Source organism: Cheilinus undulatus, linkage group 7 (genome assembly GCF_018320785.1).
Source record: "Cheilinus undulatus linkage group 7, ASM1832078v1, whole genome shotgun sequence".
NCBI classification, from domain to species: domain Eukaryota; kingdom Metazoa; phylum Chordata; class Actinopteri; order Labriformes; family Labridae; genus Cheilinus; species Cheilinus undulatus.
Genome location: NC_054871.1, coordinates 16,838,578 through 16,859,533, shown reverse-complemented (window position 1 = coordinate 16,859,533; position 20,956 = coordinate 16,838,578). Strand labels below are relative to the sequence as shown.

The 20,956-nt window shown below is 37.3% G+C and overlaps 1 protein-coding gene across 3 annotated transcripts; it reads right to left on the bottom strand.

Moving 5' to 3' along the window:
• Positions 1 to 436: 436 nt before the first annotated feature.
• On the bottom strand, positions 437 to 20,166 carry LOC121512790 (tyrosine-protein kinase ZAP-70). Of its 3 annotated transcripts, none has more exons than XM_041792241.1 (13): positions 20,122 to 20,166; positions 11,419 to 11,855; positions 7,906 to 8,066; positions 7,677 to 7,815; positions 7,477 to 7,564; positions 7,303 to 7,322; positions 7,178 to 7,217; positions 5,242 to 5,437; positions 4,925 to 5,131; positions 3,110 to 3,302; positions 2,432 to 2,572; positions 2,232 to 2,344; positions 437 to 969 (listed from the first exon to the last, which is right to left on the bottom strand). In XM_041792241.1, the coding sequence occupies exons 2-13, from the start codon at positions 11,821 to 11,823 to the stop codon at positions 828 to 830; spliced, it is 1,845 nt and encodes a 614-aa protein (XP_041648175.1). In that variant the 5' UTR covers positions 11,824 to 11,855; positions 20,122 to 20,166; the 3' UTR covers positions 437 to 827. The 3 variants fall into 3 exon arrangements, with proteins under 3 accessions (XP_041648175.1, XP_041648177.1, XP_041648176.1); XM_041792243.1 differs by lacking the exon at positions 20,122 to 20,166 and adding an exon at positions 9,802 to 9,826 and having other exon boundaries at positions 11,419 to 11,441; XM_041792242.1 differs by lacking the exons at positions 11,419 to 11,855; positions 20,122 to 20,166 and adding an exon at positions 9,699 to 9,945.
• Between the last annotated feature and the right edge of the window lie 790 nt (positions 20,167 to 20,956).

Below are 20,956 nucleotides of genomic sequence, written 5' to 3'. Positions count from 1 at the left end.
TTATTAAATCCTAATATTAGACCTTAAATACATTCTGGCCCTGTCATTCAAAGCTTTTTTAACTACATATTCCAACTGAGGAAAGGATGTTATTGCTTTTGGCTCGTGATGTTAAGTTTTGAGTTTCTTCAACATATTTTTTTCTTATTCAGGAACAATTTAAATGCATAGATCCTTAAGTGTTCAGTAGCTTTAATATGATTTATATTTTTACAGCGTTAATTTCTTTGTAAGTGCCAAGTTTTGATGTTGATGCAGTATTTATTTACCTACTCGCTTTTGTATAATCGTCAACCCCACTTGGACTAGGAAGTAATGATTATATCTGTACATCAACAGACCCATGTATTATTTCTATAGATTTATTGATTAATCTCTGCTCACATGGCAAAAGAAAACTTGTACAATGAAACAGAAACAATGGGAAACATTCTTCTTCTAAGTTTATTTGGCATAGAGTTAAACAACTAACTACTCCTATAGTTTGTCATATGCTGAAATATAAACTTGTACATGCACTCCATACTCTCATCACATACCAAAATACCAGAATACATAATTAGATTGTTCATTGATGTAAAGACGTCAACACTTAACATTCAAACGACGGCACACAGACACAGAATCTCTTCACATGGCTGACACACTGGAGTCTAGTTTACAAATGCACATTATTGTCTCTGAGGCCTGTTCATCTGTATCAGTTCTGTAGTTGAAGCTGGTCAGTGTGCAGCATTCATAAAAAGCTCTTTGTTTTGATTGTTTAATGGCTGGGTGAAAGGATGCTTTGTGCAGCACTGGGACAGTAAGTTCCTTGTTTCCTGTTTCTATTTGACGGGCTCAGCAGCAGCAGCAGCTTCAGCTTCAGCTTCAGCTTCAGCTTCCTCAGGCTTTGCCTTGCTTGATAAGGAGTAATGGTAGGACCTCATGGACTCTTCAACCTTCTTGAAGTCAGGGCGCTCTTCGTATCTGAAGGAGGGCAAACAGAAACTTAAATGTCAAAAACCTGATCCCAAAAGCCTTAACAGCAAAACGTTTAATAAAGCAAAGTTAACGGTCTTCCAACAGGAAAAAAGCCTGTCCTCAGTGAAAACACTAACACAGCTAATATACAGAAGGCGTAAGCTAACAAGCTAAGTTACATAGCTAACTTTAAAGCTATGTCAGCTATGTAGATAATGTAGCTATGTAGCTAACAGCTAATTCTAACAAAGCTATGTTACCTTATGCTACAATGCCTACATCTTATTCAGAAAAGCATTAAATGTATTTTATAGTTAATATTATGTTTGCTAGGAAGAAGCGTAATGCCAAGAGTAGTCTTTTCTCTTTTCCTTTGCAGACCACCTCTATGAGACGCTGCCTCTGTCAGAACGGACTACATCTCTGGTCCTGGTTAGGGTAAGGGTTACGATCAATAATAAATCAATTATTGTTTGTATAGCTCCAATTCAAAGCAAAGTTTCTTCAAAACACTTTACAAGGACCGTACTCTCTTATCTGGCGTATTATAATAGACCAGCGTTGATTTATCATAGCAGTGAAGTCGTATTGCTCTTGGGTTCAAAGAAACTGTTTTAGTAATGATTATAGATGTAAGTATGATATTAAAAGCTGAAGCAATGATCACTGTAATACTAGCATTAGCAAAAATAATGGCAGTGAAGAGAAAGATGTATAACATATACGTATAAAGGTTTTAAAAGAAATGCAGTTTTAGCTTTTTTTAAGTTCACTTTAAGATATGAGAGAATTGTGGTAGTTATAATAATAATAATGATAATTATTATTGTTTATAATTATTGAACTGAGTAATGGCAGGAATTTTTAGCAAGGATTCAGCAAGAAATTTACCTCTGCTGACACTAGGAAGTGGCTAAATTCTAACAAGCCATTTTCAGCTGTTATGTTGAGCATGGGCTACCCTGGCCAAGCTCACACAACAGTGTTTTTTTTCAATGTCTGTACCAATTCTTAAACTTATGGGTAGCCTACATTTTTAAGAAGTAGTAAACACTTTAACATTTTTTTTTCAGCTGTACACTGAAGTATCTGACTGAGCTTTGATAAAACACATCAGTGCTGGTGTTATTTCTGATATTTGACACGGGGCTCGGGGAGAACATGCAAACTCCACACAGAAAGGCCCTGACTGGGAAGCGAACTAGCCCTGTGTCACCGTGCAGCCCCCTGGTGTAGTTTGTAAATACAGGAGAAAAATGTCGTCTTACTTGTATGTCCAGCATTCCTTCATCAGTGTATACATTCTCTCTGGACATGCTGGTGGACACTCCATGCGGTTCCCATCATCAATGAAGCGTGTAACTTCCATTCCTTTCATTTTCTAGATAAAAGGCATATAAAGTTTGTAATAAAATTTCATGTTAAGGGTAAATCCTTACTTTGACGGTGCTCTGCTGAAATACGGTACCTTGTAAGGTTTCCCTCCATAGGAGAAGGCCTCCCACATAGTGACACCAAAACTCCACACGTCACTTTTACTGGAGAATTTGTAGAAGCGTATACATTCTGGAGCGTACCATTTCAAAGGCCATTTACCTGAAGTCCGAGCCTGTAGAGTAAAACACAATCATATGAACCATTAAGCCTATGATTTACCAAAGGCAGCTAGTTGAACCTGTTTTATTAAGTCAGGTACAGTTTCGTTAAACCTTTTCAAAGTAGAACTTTATTTTACTTTGAAAAGGTTCAAAGGTTCAAAGATTTCAAAAACTAACAGATGAAGACTGCCACAAAAGGGTAATAATTCTGAACTGATAAAAGTACAGTATTATACAGTGAGACCTAGTTGTGCATTATCTTCTTAAAGTCAGGGATTCCCGGGACTTTCTGAAACAAATTCCACTCACATGTAGGTCAGTTAACCAGAAAGAATGAAATCATTCTAGTGTTTGCTTTCATTTTAGATCAGAGGACACCTATGGTTTACTATCTGTGCAGGGGGAGGTTAGCAATTCTCAGAAAAACAACCAATCCAAGATACAGTATCTATTTGTGTAGGAAGTTCTGATAGTCCCAATGCACTCATCGTCTCCAATTTTCTGTGTCTCTGACTTGCAGTGGAAAATATTTCTGGTGATGTGTGTACCTTGTAGTAGTTGTCATCTGCTCCCAGGGCCTTTGAAAGCCCAAAGTCACTGATCTTGGCGAACCGTTGGTTGACCAGTAGGACGTTACGAGCTGCTAAGTCTCTGTGCACAAAGTTCTTTTCCTCCAGATACTTCATTCCCAAAGATACTTGATGCATCAGCTCCACGATGTTCTCCACTGTTATTCTATCCCTGAAGAAACAAATATACTGTTGTAAGTCACAGACAAATTTTTATTTATTTCTAAGAATCCAGAACTTCAGGGTCAACAACAGCCTGTCTGAATCTAGATCTATGTGCTATATATATATATATAATATAGCACTGAATTATATTTCCAGTTTTTTTTTTTTTTTTTTTTTTTTTTGCAATTATGTTGTCTTATACATAAATACAACTTCAATTACAAAACCTTGCAAAAATAAAACAGTCTGAGGATCAAAAATCACTCTTTAGTTTAAGTACTCATAGCAAACTAGAATATGTATAACATTTTAGCTCTTAAGGATATAACACTTCATTCTTTTTTTGACTGAATCAAAACAGCCTTTATGCACAAATCTGATCTGATTTAAAACAAACTGTACTTTCTACCACTGAATGATAAACAAATCAACAAGAATTTGTACCTGAATTGTTGCTGATCATCAGGACTTGCTTTTTAAAGTAAAGACAACAAAAAATTACAAAAAAGGCTGACTACCTCCATTGTAGGGCCTCTTTGTGCGATATATACAAGCAGGGGGGAAAAAGGTACTGATTCCCCAGGCCCACAGTAGAAAAAATTCTAAGTCATAATTATGAAATTAAAGGTCATAATTATAAGATTAAAAAAAAGTCATGATTATGAGATAAAAAGTCAGAATTATGATATAAAAAGTCAGAATTAGAGTAATAAATAAGATAAGATAATAAGATAATAAGAAAAAGTAATAATAATAAGGTACAAAGTTAAGATTATGAATCAAAAAGTCAAAATTATGACATTAAAAAGTTAAAATTGCTAAATTACTTTTTATCTCATAATTTCAATTTGTATCTTTTAATTATGATTTTTTTATCTCATGATTTTTTTTGAAATTATGACTTTGGATTCCTTTTTTAATTTTCTCACTTCCACATTTTTCTTTTTTAAGTGGTGGAAATGGGCTTCCATATGCCTACAACGAAAGTGTGTTTTTATTTAATTTTTCTTAATTATTAGTGTCATTATTGTTTCAAAAGTGACTAAATGAATAAGTCAAGAGAGAAATTTGAATCAAATAGAGTAAAATACAATTCTGGGGGGGGGGGGGGCCCTCTTAAAAATGTCCAAATAGTGTGGTCCAGCACTACAAAATAATGCAGGTAAATTTAATTTAGCCATAGTAAAAAAAAAAAAATGCCCATAAATTGGGAAATTATGGTTAAAAAAATACATCATAATGTATTTATATTTGTAAAAAAGATGCAACATTTGTTGCTTCATTCACTGTGTAATAGGCCATTCTTTCTGGGGGCCCTAAATCCCTAGATACACCCCTGTATACAACTCAACCTTACCAGCTGTATCACCAGGTAAAATATACTGACCTACAATATTGATTTAAATGTTAAAATGAACAAAAATATATACAACTCTGCTGTATCTATACAATGGAGTAGTAAAAATACAAGCAATTGTGTATAAACTGAATAAATTAGACTTTATAGTTGTGTAATGGAATAAAATGGACATCTACTAAACCCTTTAAGCCAATATGACTTTACCATCAACCCCATCCTTTTCTTATTCACCCTTTTCTGATAAGATGTCTTATAAAAACTGAACTCACTTGTTGCTGGAGAGGAATTTGTTGAGAGGCCCAGCAGAAGCCATCTCCATGACCAGCATGAGGTTTTCAGCGTTACACAGACCCAGCATGCGGACGATGTAGGGGTTACTGAGCTGGTACATGATCTCTGCTTCCCTCATCATCTCCTCCTTCACCAGATTCTCGTTATCATTCTTCAGCACTTTGATGGCCACGTCCACCTGGCCTCTGAGAGGACACAAACCAAACCCTCAGCATGAAATTCTCACCCTCAAAGACAGGTTTAAAATATGTTTAAAAAAAAAAAAATGTTTGTTTGATAATGTTCCAGTCCTCACGTTTCAGTCTTGAAGACTCCTTTCTTAACGCAGCCAAAGTTCCCTGAGCCGAGCTCCACCTCATCGATCAGCAGCTGAGTCCTCTTGATGTTAAACTTCCTTACTTCATTGGGGTTATGGTACGGGTTGAATCCATCGCAGTCCATTGGCAGAGGAGTACGGTCTGCAGGCACACTGTTGGCTGGGGTTGTGACAGCTGCAACAGGGCACATATTTAGGGGAAACAGCACTGGATAAAAATGAAACCCATAGCGTACTGATATACTAATATGTTGACAGGTTTTTGGGTTTGAATGTTGATAGTGGGGTGGGATTCCCAGCAAAATTTATCAAGAAAACCTTGTACTGATGATATGAAATATTTCACTTATGAGCTTACATTTATGATGATTAATGATTTATGATTCTAATCATTACTGATTTATCTTTATATCACACTAAAATGTTTTTCTTTTCACAGTCATGCACATTTTTTCAAATGTCGGATTGTAATATTTAACGGCAGACCACAGGGTGGGGCGCTGTATAAAATGTAAATAAAATAGACTCTGCATCTCATAAATCCATATTTAAGCACATAAAAACTCCTCAGGTGTTAAAACTGAGACATTTTACAACTTCATGGAAAATATTAGCCTATTTTGAATTTGATGGCAGCAACACATCTCAAAAAAGTAAAGACAGGGCCATGTTTACCACTGTGCAGCATCCCCTCTTCTTTTAACTGCAGTCTGTAAACGTCTGGGAAGTGAGGAGACTAATTGCTTGAGTTTTGGGAGAGGAATGTTGTCCCACTCTTGTCTGATGTAGGATTCTACTTCATAGCCATGCTGTTGTGATGGGTGCAGTATATGGTTTAGTGTTGTTGTCTTGCTGAAATACGTATGCAAGTCCTTCCCTGAAAGAAACGTCTGGATGAAAGCTTTTGTAGCTCTAAAACCTCCGTGTACTTTTCAGCACTAATAGTACCTTTCCAGATGTTTAAGCTACCCACCCCATAGCCCTCTTTAGTCCACAGAACACAGTGTGTGTGGTTTCCAAAGAGAATTTAAAATTTTGATTCATCTGACCACAGAACAGTGTTCCATTTTAGAAGCACTTTGGCCCAGAGAAGGATGCAACTTTTCTGGATTATTTTCACATATGGCTTCTTCTTTGCATGATACAGCTTTAATTTTCATCTGGATGGTACACAGAACTGTGTCAATAGAATTTCTGGAAGTGTTTCTGAGCCAATGCATTGATTTCCATAATCAATTCATGCCAATTTTTAATGCAGTGCCGCCTGAGGGCCTGAGGATCATGAGCACCCAATCCTGACCTTTGGCCTTGTCCAAAGATTTCCCCAGATTCTCTGAATCTTTAATGATATTATCTTCTGTAGATGGTGGGATATTTAAAGTCTTCAAAATTTTACACTGAGGAACATTTTTCTGAAGTGTTCCACAATTTTTAGACACAGTTTTTTGCAAATTGGTGAGCCTCTGCCCATATCTACATATGACAGACACTACCTCTCTAAATGCTCCTTTTATACCCAGCTGAGATGTGACGCTGCCACCAAAATTCAAAATGAGACACTTTTCATGAAATAGTAAAACGTCTCAGTTTCAAAATCTGCTATGTTGTTTTTATTCTATCATGAGTGAAATGTGTGTTTATGAAATTTGAAAATTACTGCATTCTATTTTACTTTATATTTTACACAGCACCCCAACTTTGCTAGAATTGGGGTTGTAGGTAAAGAGACCAATACAAGCAGTACGACTACAAGCAATCAAAATCGGCCCCTCCCCCATTCAGGTTTTTTTTTCTTTTATTCCAGGCACTGCAAACTGGTTTAAATGAATTATCATGGTCATTTATAACAGGTGCAGTTAGTAGAGCAACTAAAACTCTGAGGTTGTTTTACTTGGTTGTACTTTATAGGACTTACCTCTGGGTGGCGGTGTGTATCCATTTCCACCAGGTCGCCTCTGAAAGAGTCCAATAAAAATGAATTGCTTAAATGAATTTTCCCTTTGGGGATCAATAGTCTTATCTTATAAAGTTAATACTCACGTTGGATGGGAGGTGGGGCTCTGTACAAATAAGAGAAATTTAAAAAATGTAATGGTAAATAGAATGATTTCAAAAGATGATGTTACAAATAATATTCAAACATAGACTACAAAGTCAATGCAGCAGTTTTACCATGACGACATAACAGTGAAAATGCAATAAGGTGTGAATTACTTTCAGCAGCAGCAGCTTTTCCGTTATTACAAGCCTCGGTGAGAACAGTCACCAGGCCATCAGCTTTCATCTTCAGGTACTCAACCAGCTACAAAGGTAAAGGTTAAACTTTGATTATAAAATTCAAAATCCATCCCCTCCAAAGCCCCCCATTAAAAAACCTCACTACAACATAAGGAATTGATGACTGAGGCTCTCACCTGCCAGATTGTGTCAAACTTTGTCCCCTCAGGCATAGAGTATTTCCCTGATTTATCATGAAGCACCTGATAGTGGTACACCGTTTTCCCATACATCATTGAGAGCGCAAAAGTTCCCGCCTCCTCTCTGTCCCTCACTCTGTGACAAAAAAAACAGAAGGGCTTCAAACTTTTGACTGAAATTATAAATAAATAGTTGTAAAAGCGAACATCAGCTTTAGTAACTTACAGAAACTTGCCATCTGGTTGTACTCCACAGTAAAGTCTCCTCTCACCTTCCTGTCGACTGATTTTACCGTGATACCAGGGCATCTTCTCATGGGCTGTTGTGGCGATCAGTTTCTCCAGCTGAGGGGCTTGGCTGATGATCGCCTGCTCCATGGCCTCTCCCTGAGCACAAATAATAATACAGATAAAAATACGTACTCCATATTTTACCCTTGATATGCACTAACTCATTACCCAATGGCTGTAAAAGTCCTTTGTGTATGACTTACTGATATCTATATATGGATATTAGTATTGAAATCTGTAAAATGAATTGTTAAATGTGGTCAAAATTGACTTCTTTATACCTAAACAGGAATTATAATACAGATGTCTGTACATCATTCCAAAAAGAATTTCAAATTTTGATTCATCTGACCACAGAACAGTTTTCCATTTTGCCTCTGTCCATTTTAAAATGAGCTTTGGCCCAGGGAAGATGGGTTGGTTTCCAGATCATGTTTACATAAGCCTTCATCTTTTGAATGATACAGCTTTAACTTGCATTTGTGGAGGACATGAACTGTGTTGACAGACGATGATTTCTGGAAGTGCTCCTGCAAATTAACCCTAATTAGTTGCAAAATGCTTCTTCAGCTGTTTTTCATTGGTACCACTTGCTTTGCCAGACAAGAAGACGCTGCAGGTCTCTCCATCTGTTCTTTAGTTCTTTTTAGGTTATTTTGATAAGATTGTGGGATGAGATGTCTGTGCAAAATGAGTCGTCAGTTTTGACTCGTCTGATATGGCCCATACCTGACTGATGGTTGTGGTTTATCTCTTAGAGACTTATTAAAGGTTTATGAATTTTAGTAGTTAATCTCCTGGTGAAGGACTTTCTCTGACAAACATCCAGCAAGAACTTTTGAATGAGCTTGTTCTTCTACCTGGAAGATCCATTCTGTTTTAGTGGATTGAGTCCAAAACCCCAATAATCAATCAGTTTCAATCATTCTGTAAAGTTTTGTCAGTGTTGAGGGGAAGGAATGTTTTATGATAGTCTGTGAGAATCTCTCTTAAACCACCCCCCAGGCTGCACAGCAGACTTAGTATGCAGGGGGTGCTGTATTGTAGACTGATTCACTTCCTGTACCTGTGAACCCTAACGCCTCTCTTCTATGTGGGTTATGTAAACCCATTGCCTTACCTAAATTGTGTTCTCCCTGATCTACGTATGTTTAATATCTCATCTCTGGGATCTAAAATGCCCATGTATGGCCCCAAGCAGTCATGTAACATGCATGCTTACAATGCTACGATAAGGTATTTTTGTTATGCTTTAATAGTCTTGTCTTTTACTTTGTTTATTTTCTGCATGTTTTAAAATTTAAAAAAAGTTTCATTATTATTAGAATTGAAGTATTTAGTGATTTTGTTTGTGGTTTGTTTATGTTGTTGTTTGTAGAGGATGTATAATGGTTTTTAGAGTGGTTGCTCCTGCCTGATACCAGCTTGTGACACAGTAATATAAATGAGAAAAACATTGAGTGCATTAAGAGTTTAGCAGCAGCCAAACGCAACTGATGCCTGACATGTCTGAAGTTCATAAGGCTAGATCTTCTTCTGCAGACAATTTTTTATGTTTCTTGAAAATTAGATTAGAGTCAGTGGTTATGCCCAGAATATTAAATGCTCAACAATTTGATTTACCTCTTCTTTTACAGTCATATCAGGTTGAGGTGTATTGTTTCTCCTGATAGAAAAACACATTCCAACAAATTTTCTCACATTAAGAGTTAGACAGCTGTGAGTTACCCAGTCTGATATTTAATACTGCAGAGAGTTTGGACACAGCCTGTTCTCTTGTTTTAGCAGGGATGTGGATAAGCGTGTCATCTGCGTACATCTGAATGTGTACCTCTGGGCAGGTCAGGGGCCGATCACTAATGCATAAACAAAACGAGATTGGTCATAGGATAGATCCCTGTGGCACTCCACTGTTACAATCAACAAAAGACAAGCGTGTCATTAGTTCTTGTACACAAAAACTCTTTAACATCAAAGTGAAAACAGATTTTTAAAAATTCATATCAATTTAACAAAAATATGTAAGGTAAAATAAGTGACTGCATAAATATTCCCCTCTTAAAAGTGGCTGGCCTAATTCAACAGAGGTCCAGCCAATTGTGAGTAGTCTCACTATTAGTGAAATGAGGATCACCTGAGTGCAGTGAATATGTCTAAAGTGGATGTAGTATAAAGACACCTGTGTCTGGAAGGTCCAGTCACTGGTTAATTAGTATTCCTGGCTACCATTACACCATGAAGACAAAAGAACACTCAAAGTAACTCAAAGAGAAAGTTACTAAAAAGTAAAAGTCGGGATTGATCCAATAAAATTTCCAAGACACTGACCATCCTTCAGAGTTCAGTTAAATTTATCATGAAGAAACGGAAGGAATATGGCGCATGTGTAAATCTGCCTAGATCAGGCCATCCTCAGAAACTGAAACAGAAACCACCAAGACACCTATGACTTCTCTGAAGGAGTTACAAGCTTCAGCAGCTGAAATGAGAGACTCTGCATATAACAACTGTTGCCTGGGTTCTTCACCAGTCAAAGCAAACAGTCTGCCAAAGGCATGTGGGAGACTCCACGGTCAAGTGGAAGAAAGTTCTTTGGTCTGATGAGACCAAAATACTGCTTTGGTCATCAGAAAATATGGTGTGTTTGGCGGACACCAAACACTGCATATCACCACAAACACACTGTGAAGCATGGTGGTGGCAGCATCATGCTGTGGTGATGCTTCTTGGCAACTAGTCCTGGAAGACTTAAAAATAAAGGGTAAAATAAATGAGGCAAAATCTAGAAATGTCTTGGAGCACAGTCTTAAAGAGATATACCGCTTGGGAGAAGATTTATCTTCCAGTTAGACAATGACTCGAAGAATACATTGAAAGCTGCACAGAAATGGTTTAAAGACAACAAGGTGAATTCTCTGGAGCGGCTGAGTCAAAGCCCAGACCAAAATCCAATAGAGAATTGTGGCTGGACTTGAAAAGGGCCGTTCACGCCTGATTCCTGTGTAATCTGACAGTGCTTGAGCAGTGTCCAGATCTGCAAGCCTGATTGAGATATTTCCACACGATTCAGTGCTGCTACTGTAGTCAAGGGTGAATCTACTAAACACTGACTTGAAGGGGGATGAATATTTATGCTATCACTTATTTAACATTACATGTTTTAATCTAATTGACATAACTCTGTAGATATCTTTCTTTCAGTTTGGATTTTTTGAAAAAAGAAAAGTGATTATATTTGCCATGATTGATTTATAAATCCATTAAAAGGGTAAAACATCCATGGTGGTGAATAGTTTTTATAGGCACTTTATAATAAGACATATAGCTGGAATAGTGTTATCCTAGCAGAAGTTTGACAATGAGATTAGAATTTGCATGAGGGTCTTTTGAGCAAACCATCAACCCTACATGATATGTAACATACAAAAGGATTTTTTCTTATCCTCACCTCCAGGTTCCAGGTCTGCCTCACGTACTCCCTCAGCATGTTTTCTCTTAGGTTGTCAAACACACCAGGCCGTATCGGGGTGTCTGGGGATCGCAGACAGGGCTTCCTCAGGGTGCACACCAGCCCGTCTGGGTCTTTACTGTAATACTCACAGAGCTCTGCAGGCCCACAGTGTGTCTTCCCTCCAGTGATACAGTATGTCCCATTGAGCTGCTTCTCTATGGAATAATGATGAAACTCCAGGTTCCACACCACAGACAGGACATAGCCCCCCAGACTGCGCAGACACTGTCGCAGCAAGAAGAGCCCGTCGGCCATCCCGGCCAGCTTCAGGTGCTGCTCGGCATCTGAGCGGCTGATGCTGCCATAGAAGAAAGGCAGCTCGGCCGCTGGGTCGATGGACATTGTGAGAGCTGAGAGAGGGGAGCTGGAGTTGACTTTGAGTCCCAGATGAAGGGGGAAGACAAAAAACGATGATTAGGAAGACATTTGAGCAAAAAATTTGCTAAAATCAGTGTTTAAGGCACAAGAAGTGTGCACTTTCTGTAGACAAATTTATGACAGTACACCCACTTTGTGACTGCTGGCCTTTGAGCTTTAAAGCTCACACCTGCCCTCCAACTTTGGCTTGTTTACCCCAATTATTCACACACCAGCTAACTGTAGAAACACAGTTTTAGTCTGGACCATGAGTCCTCACCCTTTATGTTTTTCTATGTCAAAGGAAATTTTGAGTTGTGCATAATTTTCAGCTAAAACATACAAATTGTGAGATGCTTTATGTCTGGATGAGATACTTAGCACCCACACATTGAGTCTGCATGTTGTGTGCAGATTAACAACTGGTGATAAAAAAAACCACAACAGGAAGTCACAATCCGCCCTCACAGCCTCCTTTCTCCAGCTTCTTGCTCTTCCGTTAAGCAGGTGCTACTTTTTCAGTTCTAGATAATTCCCTTTGCTTGAGAAAATTCAAGTTTTTAAGCTTTCTTTATGAGAACAGGAAAGGTTTTGGGGAGAATTTACCAGACAATATGGGTTTTAACTAATTCTGTGTGTACAATGTGAAGTGTTAAGAATCATACATAAGGGTTAGATAGCAAGGTGCCTGTGCTGAAGTAAAAATGAGATCAAAAATAAGACGTTTTGATTATAGAATGAAACAGTTCTATGATAGCAGGTGGAAAAATATTGTTGGGGTTAAAAATAAACATTGAAAAAGATCACAATCATCAGCATGAAATCAAGATGCAGAAGAAGAGGTTGAAAGTTGACATGGTTCTTCAACAGAGGTTTAGATTTTTAGGAAATGCCATCAACATACAAAGAAATAAAAGGTGAAAATAAGATGTTAGAGAACATCTGTGTGATTTAAAAAATCTCAAATAAATCTGATTCCCTCATATTTACCTTACTCACTCTACAATCTAATGTCAAGCACAGAAAACATGTTAAACCACAGCATCCTGGTTACATACCTGTGTCTCTGCCCACATCCACAGTGGACATCTTAGCAGAAAAAAACTCTGGCCACAAGACAGAAGACCTTCATGTGGTCTGATCCCCTTGTAACCAAAACAAAGACTGTAAGACCAGACCCTACAATGTGGACAAACATGAAAGCTCATCACAGCCAAGTCAGATGGCTGTTCAACAAGATGGTAACAGACTTTACCAGGCCTCTCATAGGCTCCTCAACAAACCTGATTTTTGAGTTTAACCCATGGATCAGAGCAAGCCTCCTGGCTACCATTTACTTCTGAGGCAAGGCTGCCATCAACTTTGAAACAGTTACCAAGTTGTTATTGGGGTTATGTGCTTCCTTTTCTTGTTCTTTTGTTTTCAGTTTCCTAGCATTTTGTTCAGGTGCTAGCATGGCTGTACAGGGGCCACAATGACATTACCTAAGAGCTAAGTTGGGCCGGCCCATGACATTAATATTACAAAATAAGAAGGATTTATTTTGAGTTAAAACAGTACATATTCTTAACGGACAAAAGTAAAATGTGTATTTTTGTTGCTTTTATCAGTAATTTAGAGTATTTTCATTGAAATAAAATTTGATCAGCGGCCTGTGTTTGGTTCAGCTAGAGGTTTCTGCTTCTTTAAAATAATTTTTTCTTACCACTCTTTCTCTGCTAATTATTGGCATGTGATTTGCTCATGGTGGTTTATTGTTAGAGTGTTTGGAATAAATAAAACATAGAAAAACATTACATATAAGGATCCACTTGTAACGCTAATAAAGTAAATTTTTTCTACCATTAATCTTTACTGCATAAGTGAGTTCTGCATGTACTTTAGCATTTGCGTATTACAGTAAAATTGTTAAGATATCCCAAATTGACACTTGTCTCAGTGTTTGTCATGGTTGTGTTTTGCATCTGTTTTGTTGTGTTATTTTTATCTAATGTTTATGAGTGGGATTTATGGTTATGACAGCTTTATATGTACTTACACTTTAGATACAATAATAACAACAACCATCCTCATGTTATGAAAAAGCTAATGCGGGATGTAATGAAATGAAAAGATTGTGATATTCTGTGACTGAATGCAGTCCTTCTTCACTGTGAAGAACTAAGTTTGACTAAGTTTGTGATGAATTAGCACACAGGTGTCAAACTCAAGACCCGGAGGCAAAATCCGGCCGTGCAACAGTTAAATTCGACCTGCAAGATTATCTCATATTTGTATCATAACTGGCCCATCATCCTTGATGATTTAAGATGTCCTAAATAATTCATAAAATCTGACAAAGTAAGGAGTCAAAATATTTAGATAAGAAGTCAGGAATGTGGGAAAAGGAAATTAATGTGTGTTTTAATCTCATATTTTCAATTTTCCATCTCACAATTAGGAGTCAAACTTAGGATTTTGACTTTTTGTTGCGTACTTTGAGCATTTCAACTCATAATTTTGATTCTAATATGATATCTTAAGCTTTAGGATTCATAATTCTACATTTTTAAGTCATTTTTACCTTTTTAACCAATTATTTTGTATTTTTAAATAATATTTTAACTTTAATCTTTGACTTCATAATCCCATAGTTTGACCTTTTAGATTCACAATTTAAAATCTGAACTATATTTTGACTTTTAGTTTCATGAAAATAAATTTTATTTCATATTTTGACCTTTTAAACTCATGATTTTTTCTTTCTTTGTAATATATTTGCCTTTAAAAAAACATTATTTTTCAATTTCAATTTCATGTTTGACCTCTTTAACAAATTTACTTTTCTCAGAATGTGAGCCTTTAACCTTATCTTTTTAACTTTTTAAGTGTCAAATTCATTTAGCAGTGCTAAGTTTTTTTTCACATTTTTTAGCAGTGAAATGAGGTTTTCAGTTTCTGGTTAGAAAGGTGACCCTGTATGGCCCTCAGGTTAGACCTGAATCCAGAATCCAGCCCCTGCTGTGATTGAGTTTGACACCCCTGAATTAGAGGTTGTTTCTTCATGGGAAACATGTTTGAATTTTCAAATTTGGTTTACACGCTGTATTTTTGGCCCGTCACTTTTGATCCGACACGGTTGCTTGTTACATGTGTGCCTCTGCTTTGATGAGTCACTGTAGCAGATGTCAGAATTTATTTGCAATATTTAAAATGTAAATTCATCACAACTCTGTAAATTTTAGACTTTTACTTTGACAAAGCAAACAAATGAGGCTCATGGAAGATGACATTTCACTCAGTGAGTCATTGCAGATTTAAGATAACATCTGTTTTAGTTAACATGATTTAAGGAGATGGAATTAATTCTCTGTTGTACATTATTTTTCTTCTCTTTCGATCTCCAGTCAGCAGCAAGAGGATGTAAAACCTCCCAGCAGCCATATCTTTGCTCAGCTCATGTTCTTTTGAATATTTATAGCTTCTACTCTAACTTCAGCATTATGGACCGCAGAAAAAGATACCTGAGAGCTGAATGCAATAAACAAACAGCATGTGAAGAATACAATCAAAGATTTGGTGTTGCGGAGTAAGATAGCGGCACAGAGCACAGTGGAAACAGGACTATGAGTCACTCAGAGAGTAGAGAAGTATACAGAAGTGACACGGGCCAAAACCTACAAGCCTGAGTGATTGTTTTCCATGAAAATAGCCTTTTTTCTGGAATGATTCAGGTCATGAGGTACAAAGTGCATGTACTTTAACTCAAAACAAAATTCTGATTGTGTTTGTCATCTGCTTAAACTACTGAATTATCAGGAGAAGATCACAGTTCCAGGCCAAAGTTGATGTCATGATGTTGAACGTAAGGAACTGAGTGAAACTAAAGGCAAGAGCTGATAAAATCTTTGACTCTTCCAATACAGAACTCTCTGGAACCTATAATAAAAGCTCAGAAAAAACAGAGTGTGGTGAATTTCAGCTGGGTTGTATAAAAAAGGTCACGTAAGAAGCATTCATTAACATTTGCATCACCACAGTGATAAATTCTACCTGCCAAAGTGACTAGATGGAGTCAATGCCACTTAACCAGCCACAGCTAACTCTACACGTATTTAGCAGGTGTTAATGTCAAGCCCTGAATGTCCATTCACTGCCTGACGTGGCAATGTCACAGGACTGAATGTCTTTGGAGATCCACAGGGCAGAGGTACATCGCCCTTACCTTTAAGGTATGTGCCATTCTTTTAATGTGGCAGTACAGGAAGCTAGAACTGCTTACTTTGCTCGCTTTATTTCTTCCTCAAGAAGAAATCCAAAGATTTTATTTGGCACTATCAATAATATAGCACCCATCCAGTTCTTCAGTTTCTCCCACTACCAAGGACTCTTTTCAACTTCTTTTCAACTTCAACTTATGTTCTGTCTGTCACATCTTTATGGGCCAATCAGAGCAACAAAATGTGACATAGCCGCTAACAAGCTGCGCCTGTGCCCCTACCAACTAGGCTACACTCCATAAAGAACTACATGACACGAACCATGGCGACTGTAGACACGTCTGATTGGTCCTGTCACTTTCTAACCGGGCCCAAATGCTTCAGATGGGAGTTTTGCAAGCTGGATTTGCCAGTGAGAAACATGGAAGCGGGCGAATCCATCTGCTTTGCAAGGTTACAATTTTAGTTCTCCTTTAGGCTACCTCAGTTCTGCCTTTGACACAGATGATCACCATAAATTTAATACACTGTGGAAACGGGTGGTAATATCAGGTTTACTGTAGCTCTGGACTGTTTTTTTAAATCACATCTCACAAACAGAAGCTTTACTCTTTCCTTTGAGGAACACTCTTCAGACCTGTCTCCATTATGCTGTGGTGTCCCACAGGGCGAGATCCTGGGACCATTACTGTTCTATATTACTCAAGACAAATGTGTTCCAATAATCCTGCAAAACATTGGACTCCTCTCACTGACAGTGCACTCTAACATTTGTAATCTTCGTGTAATCTTTTATCCTTCTTTATCACTCTACCTCCATAGAGCAGCAAACCAGATCATGCCTTTATCATTAAAGAAATATCAGTAAACAGAGAACTTTTATGTCCATGGCTGAACTTGAAACGATTACACACACATTCATCTCATCTTGCACAGACTATCGTAACCGCCATTTTACTCTACTCATTTTGTCTGCCGTATACCGCTTACGGTTAATTCAGAATGCAGCTGCACGTGTACTCACCAGACAAAACAAGCAATCTCACATCACTCCTGTACTGAAATCTCTACACTGTGTCTGTGTCTTTGTCATCTGTGCTGCTGTCGGTCTTGGCCAGGACACTCTTGTAAATGAGATTCTTAATCTCAGTGAGGTTTTCCTGGTTAAATAAATATAAATGAATAAATAACAGTGCTTCCCTGAATGCTTAACAGAACTCATTCGCCCATATTTGCCAACGTTCACTGAGATCTAGCTAACTTAACCTGCTCTGTACCAAAGACACAATTTAAAACACATGGTGACCGGGCTTTTGAGGCATTAGTATCAAAACTACAACACTCTTCCCATGCTGATATGTTGTTCTGACTCAGTTGAGTCTTTTAAAAGGCAGTTAAAACACATATTTAGACAGGAATATGGACAATCTTATTCATTTATTACTTATAGTAAATTACTTTTCCTTTGTTGTGCCTGTAATTGTACCCAGTCATTGCTTATTTTTGAAATGTGGTTTATGTGCTTCCCTTTGTCTCTCCTCCTGTCCCTGTGCCCCATCACGATAGCGTTATGCTCTGTGTGTTTCTGCTCTTTGTGTTGAGCTTTGTTGATTTAAAGCACTTTGTGACCTTTGTCTGTGAAAGTGATATAGATATAGCTTCCTTCTTTACTCTCAGAGGGGCTTGGATCTTGCTGTTGGGGCAAGTAGAACTCTGCAAGGACTTTTCTGGACGTTGAAACACTATTATGATGCTTTTTCAATCACTTATATACATTAAAAATGTATGTCTTATCTATAGTAGTTCTCAAACTTCTCAAACTTTCAGCCTGCGACCCCAAAAATAAAGATGTCAAAGACCAATGACCCCCACTGTACCTAAAGCTGGCTGAAGCAAAGTTTAACACAGCCATGTACATTCAAGAACAGTCATGTGCAGACTTACATTTAAAGGATTTTTTTAAACATTACTCTGATTTCAGCATAAATCTCACCAAACTGCCATCTTTTATTTAACATTGAACTAATTTCATGCATATGATTTTTATAAAAATGGCTAAAATATACCATTAATCATTGAAAAATATCCTTTTTTTGGGAACCGGTGACCCCCTCTCAGTGTCTTGCTACTCAAAGGGGGTCCAAACCCCCATGTTGAGAGCCACTGATCTATAATAAATTTAGGTGCTTGTGTTGCATACCTATAACGACTAAATCTGGAGGACCCTGGAAGCACAAGGCCCCAGGGAACTGGCCACCGTTACCAAACGGTAAAACTGCCGATGATGGCAGCACTTTAGCATATTCTTTAAGAGTTCAAACATAGAGTGCATAAAACAAGCTAAAGCTAAAATAAAAGTAGCAAAACTACATTGTGTTTTCAGTGCTGAGCTTATGCCTGCCATGTTGTTTTTAGATATGTAGATTTTCTGTTTCTGTGTCATTGTTTTTTTTAATTTACTAAACTACATTTTTTTGAAAATGTTGAAGGCAAACTAAAAAGGTCTGTTATTTGAATAGTTGAGGAATAACATCTAAAAAAGAATCAGCGTCAACTAATAAAAGATATTACACAAACGTCTGTGTCTGCTCGGCAATAGCAACATCTAAATTCTTCTATTCCAGACTGCATACATGCTAACATGTATATTTAACACAATATAATAACATAAGTTGTGTAGGATTGGGACCATGTGTATGGTGATCTATCTCTGTCCGCTTGAAAAGACAAACGACTTCAAAACTCAGTCACGCACAGACTTTTAAGCTCTTTTCTTCTTCTGACCTTTACATGTAAATACCATAATGAGATCAGTGGTTTACTTGCTCCTTTAACTAATAAAAGCCTTGTTTTCTGTAGATTATGTGACTCAAATTAAATCAAGAACATTCCAGTGATAACTGCCCAGCCATTAAAGTTATTTTAGGTCATGATTATTTATCTTGTGCTATCAGGAACTCAGCTCGGGGTTACGTAACTCAAATCATTCAAATACATATCAACATTTGAGACTACGTCAAACCCACATACAGTCTCCTTTTGTTCTCAAACATACAATTACTTTTCCCCCAAAAGTAATCTTCATTGTTATTGAGGTTTGAAAACAACTAAACGCGTAGGCGGACTTGGAAAAGAGGCTGATCTGCACATCAGATCAGGAGCAGAAATGTCCCAAACGAAAGCATAATTTCCTGTGCCATTGGAAACAACTGACATTAAAAGAACAATCTGATTGTGTTGTTCCATTATGATTTATAATGTGTTTTTCAAAGCAGAATTAGCCTGTCCCTATTTATACCTGCACTCTGAAATTGAAGTGAAATGCCACTTAAAATGCCTGAATGGTGTTTGGTATAAATCAAAGATAAAAGAAAAAGAATAAACACTTTCCAAAGATGAAAAAAACACATCTGTCGTGAAAGGTTAGTGAAATTTACCTAAAATAACGACCTAAATGGGCTCTTAAGTTAAGATTGAGTGTAATTTGTGTAACAACCACATTTTCCAGATAAATTCTCTTTCTGCCATCCAGGCCGATATTGCCTGACAATGGCAGGAACATTTTACAGACCCGCTTCAGTCCAGGACCAAAAATACATCCAGTAATTCAGGAAAAGTTAGTATCAATAAAAACACACACGCACTGTGACCTCTTTTCTGGTTAAGAACACATTTTTGGTTTTCCATTCTGAGGCACAATGAAAACGTCTAAATTTATTTATACTCTGCACATGTGATCTCTCTTTTGTAAGCCGGACCGAAGCAACAATGTCTCAGACAGGCTGTATTTCAAGGTGGTGGGTAACTTAGATAAAATGTTATGGTACACTAATACACACCATAGTTTCAGGAAACCTAGTTAAAGGCCTTCTTCTGAGCTGTAATTATATCAAATTTTTATGTAGGTTCAAAGTAAATGGCCAATTTTGAGCTATTATTACAGTTAAACTTTTCTCCATGTCTGATCTTAACTTGATCACACCGTCATAGTCAAGTAGTTTTGAGCAGAGTAAACATGTGTAATTTACCAATAAAAATATGTGTTGCCAAATCAGTTATAATTATAATAACATAATGTACTTACTTTCCCTTGTAGAAGTAGAGCGATGTTGCTGCTTCAGACACCAGGATGTATCTGTTGATCTGACAGCAGTGGCAGGTGCTATGAACAAGTGGGAGTAGATAAAATGACACTACTCATACACAAAGGCTCATAAACACACACATGCACACAACTCTGAATTGATTTTGCTTGTAAAATTAAAATAACTCCTACTCAAGTGAGCAACAACTGTTTTGCTTATTACTCTGACATTGAGGATTTCTTTTTTTTAAATATATTTCTTACCTTATTTGAGGGAAGTAAGGTGCTAAACTAGCTGTTTTCCCCTTCATGTGTCCCAAATTGAATACTTCTTCACCGAATTCTACATATTTGAGTGTGTAAATGTGTTCACACAAAGAAGTATACTCAAATGCAATGTGTACTACTGACACACTCAAAACCGTCTAAAGAACTGACTGTGAAATGGTTGACAATGCCAGAGGTGGAAAAAGTACATGACTGTTGTACTCAGGTAAAAGTGCAGGTACTTTGATTCAAATTTACTTAAGTAAAAGCAAAATTATTCACCTATAGATCAACTCAACTTAAAGTAAAAATCATTTCATTGAAGTTTACTCAAAGTACTGAGTAGCTACTGAAGAGATGTGCAGTAAAATATGATCTCTCCTTATTGGCAATAACAACATGAAATTCATATCTCCAGGGGTTGGTCAGGTAAAGTCACACCTTTATAAACTGAAATGTCATTCTCTAAGGTATGTGCTACAGGCCGTCATGTGTGGCCAGAGCCAGACAACTGTCCAGGTTCCTGCCATTGACAGAAAGCTAGAACCTCATTCTGACTCTAGTTTTT

Bases quoted from the DNA above. Each gene is read 5' to 3' on its own strand.
- LOC121512790 (XM_041792241.1), bottom strand. From the start codon at position 11,823: ATGTCCATCGACCCAGCGGCCGAGCTGCCTTTCTTCTATGGCAGCATC. The intron at 8,067-11,418 runs GTGAGGATAAGA...ATTTGTGCTCAG, and splicing joins GGCAGACCTGGAACCTGGAG to GGAGAGGCCATGGAGCAGGC. The intron at 7,218-7,302 runs GTGAGTATTAAC...GGACTCTTTCAG, and splicing joins AGCCCCACCTCCCATCCAAC to AGGCGACCTGGTGGAAATGG.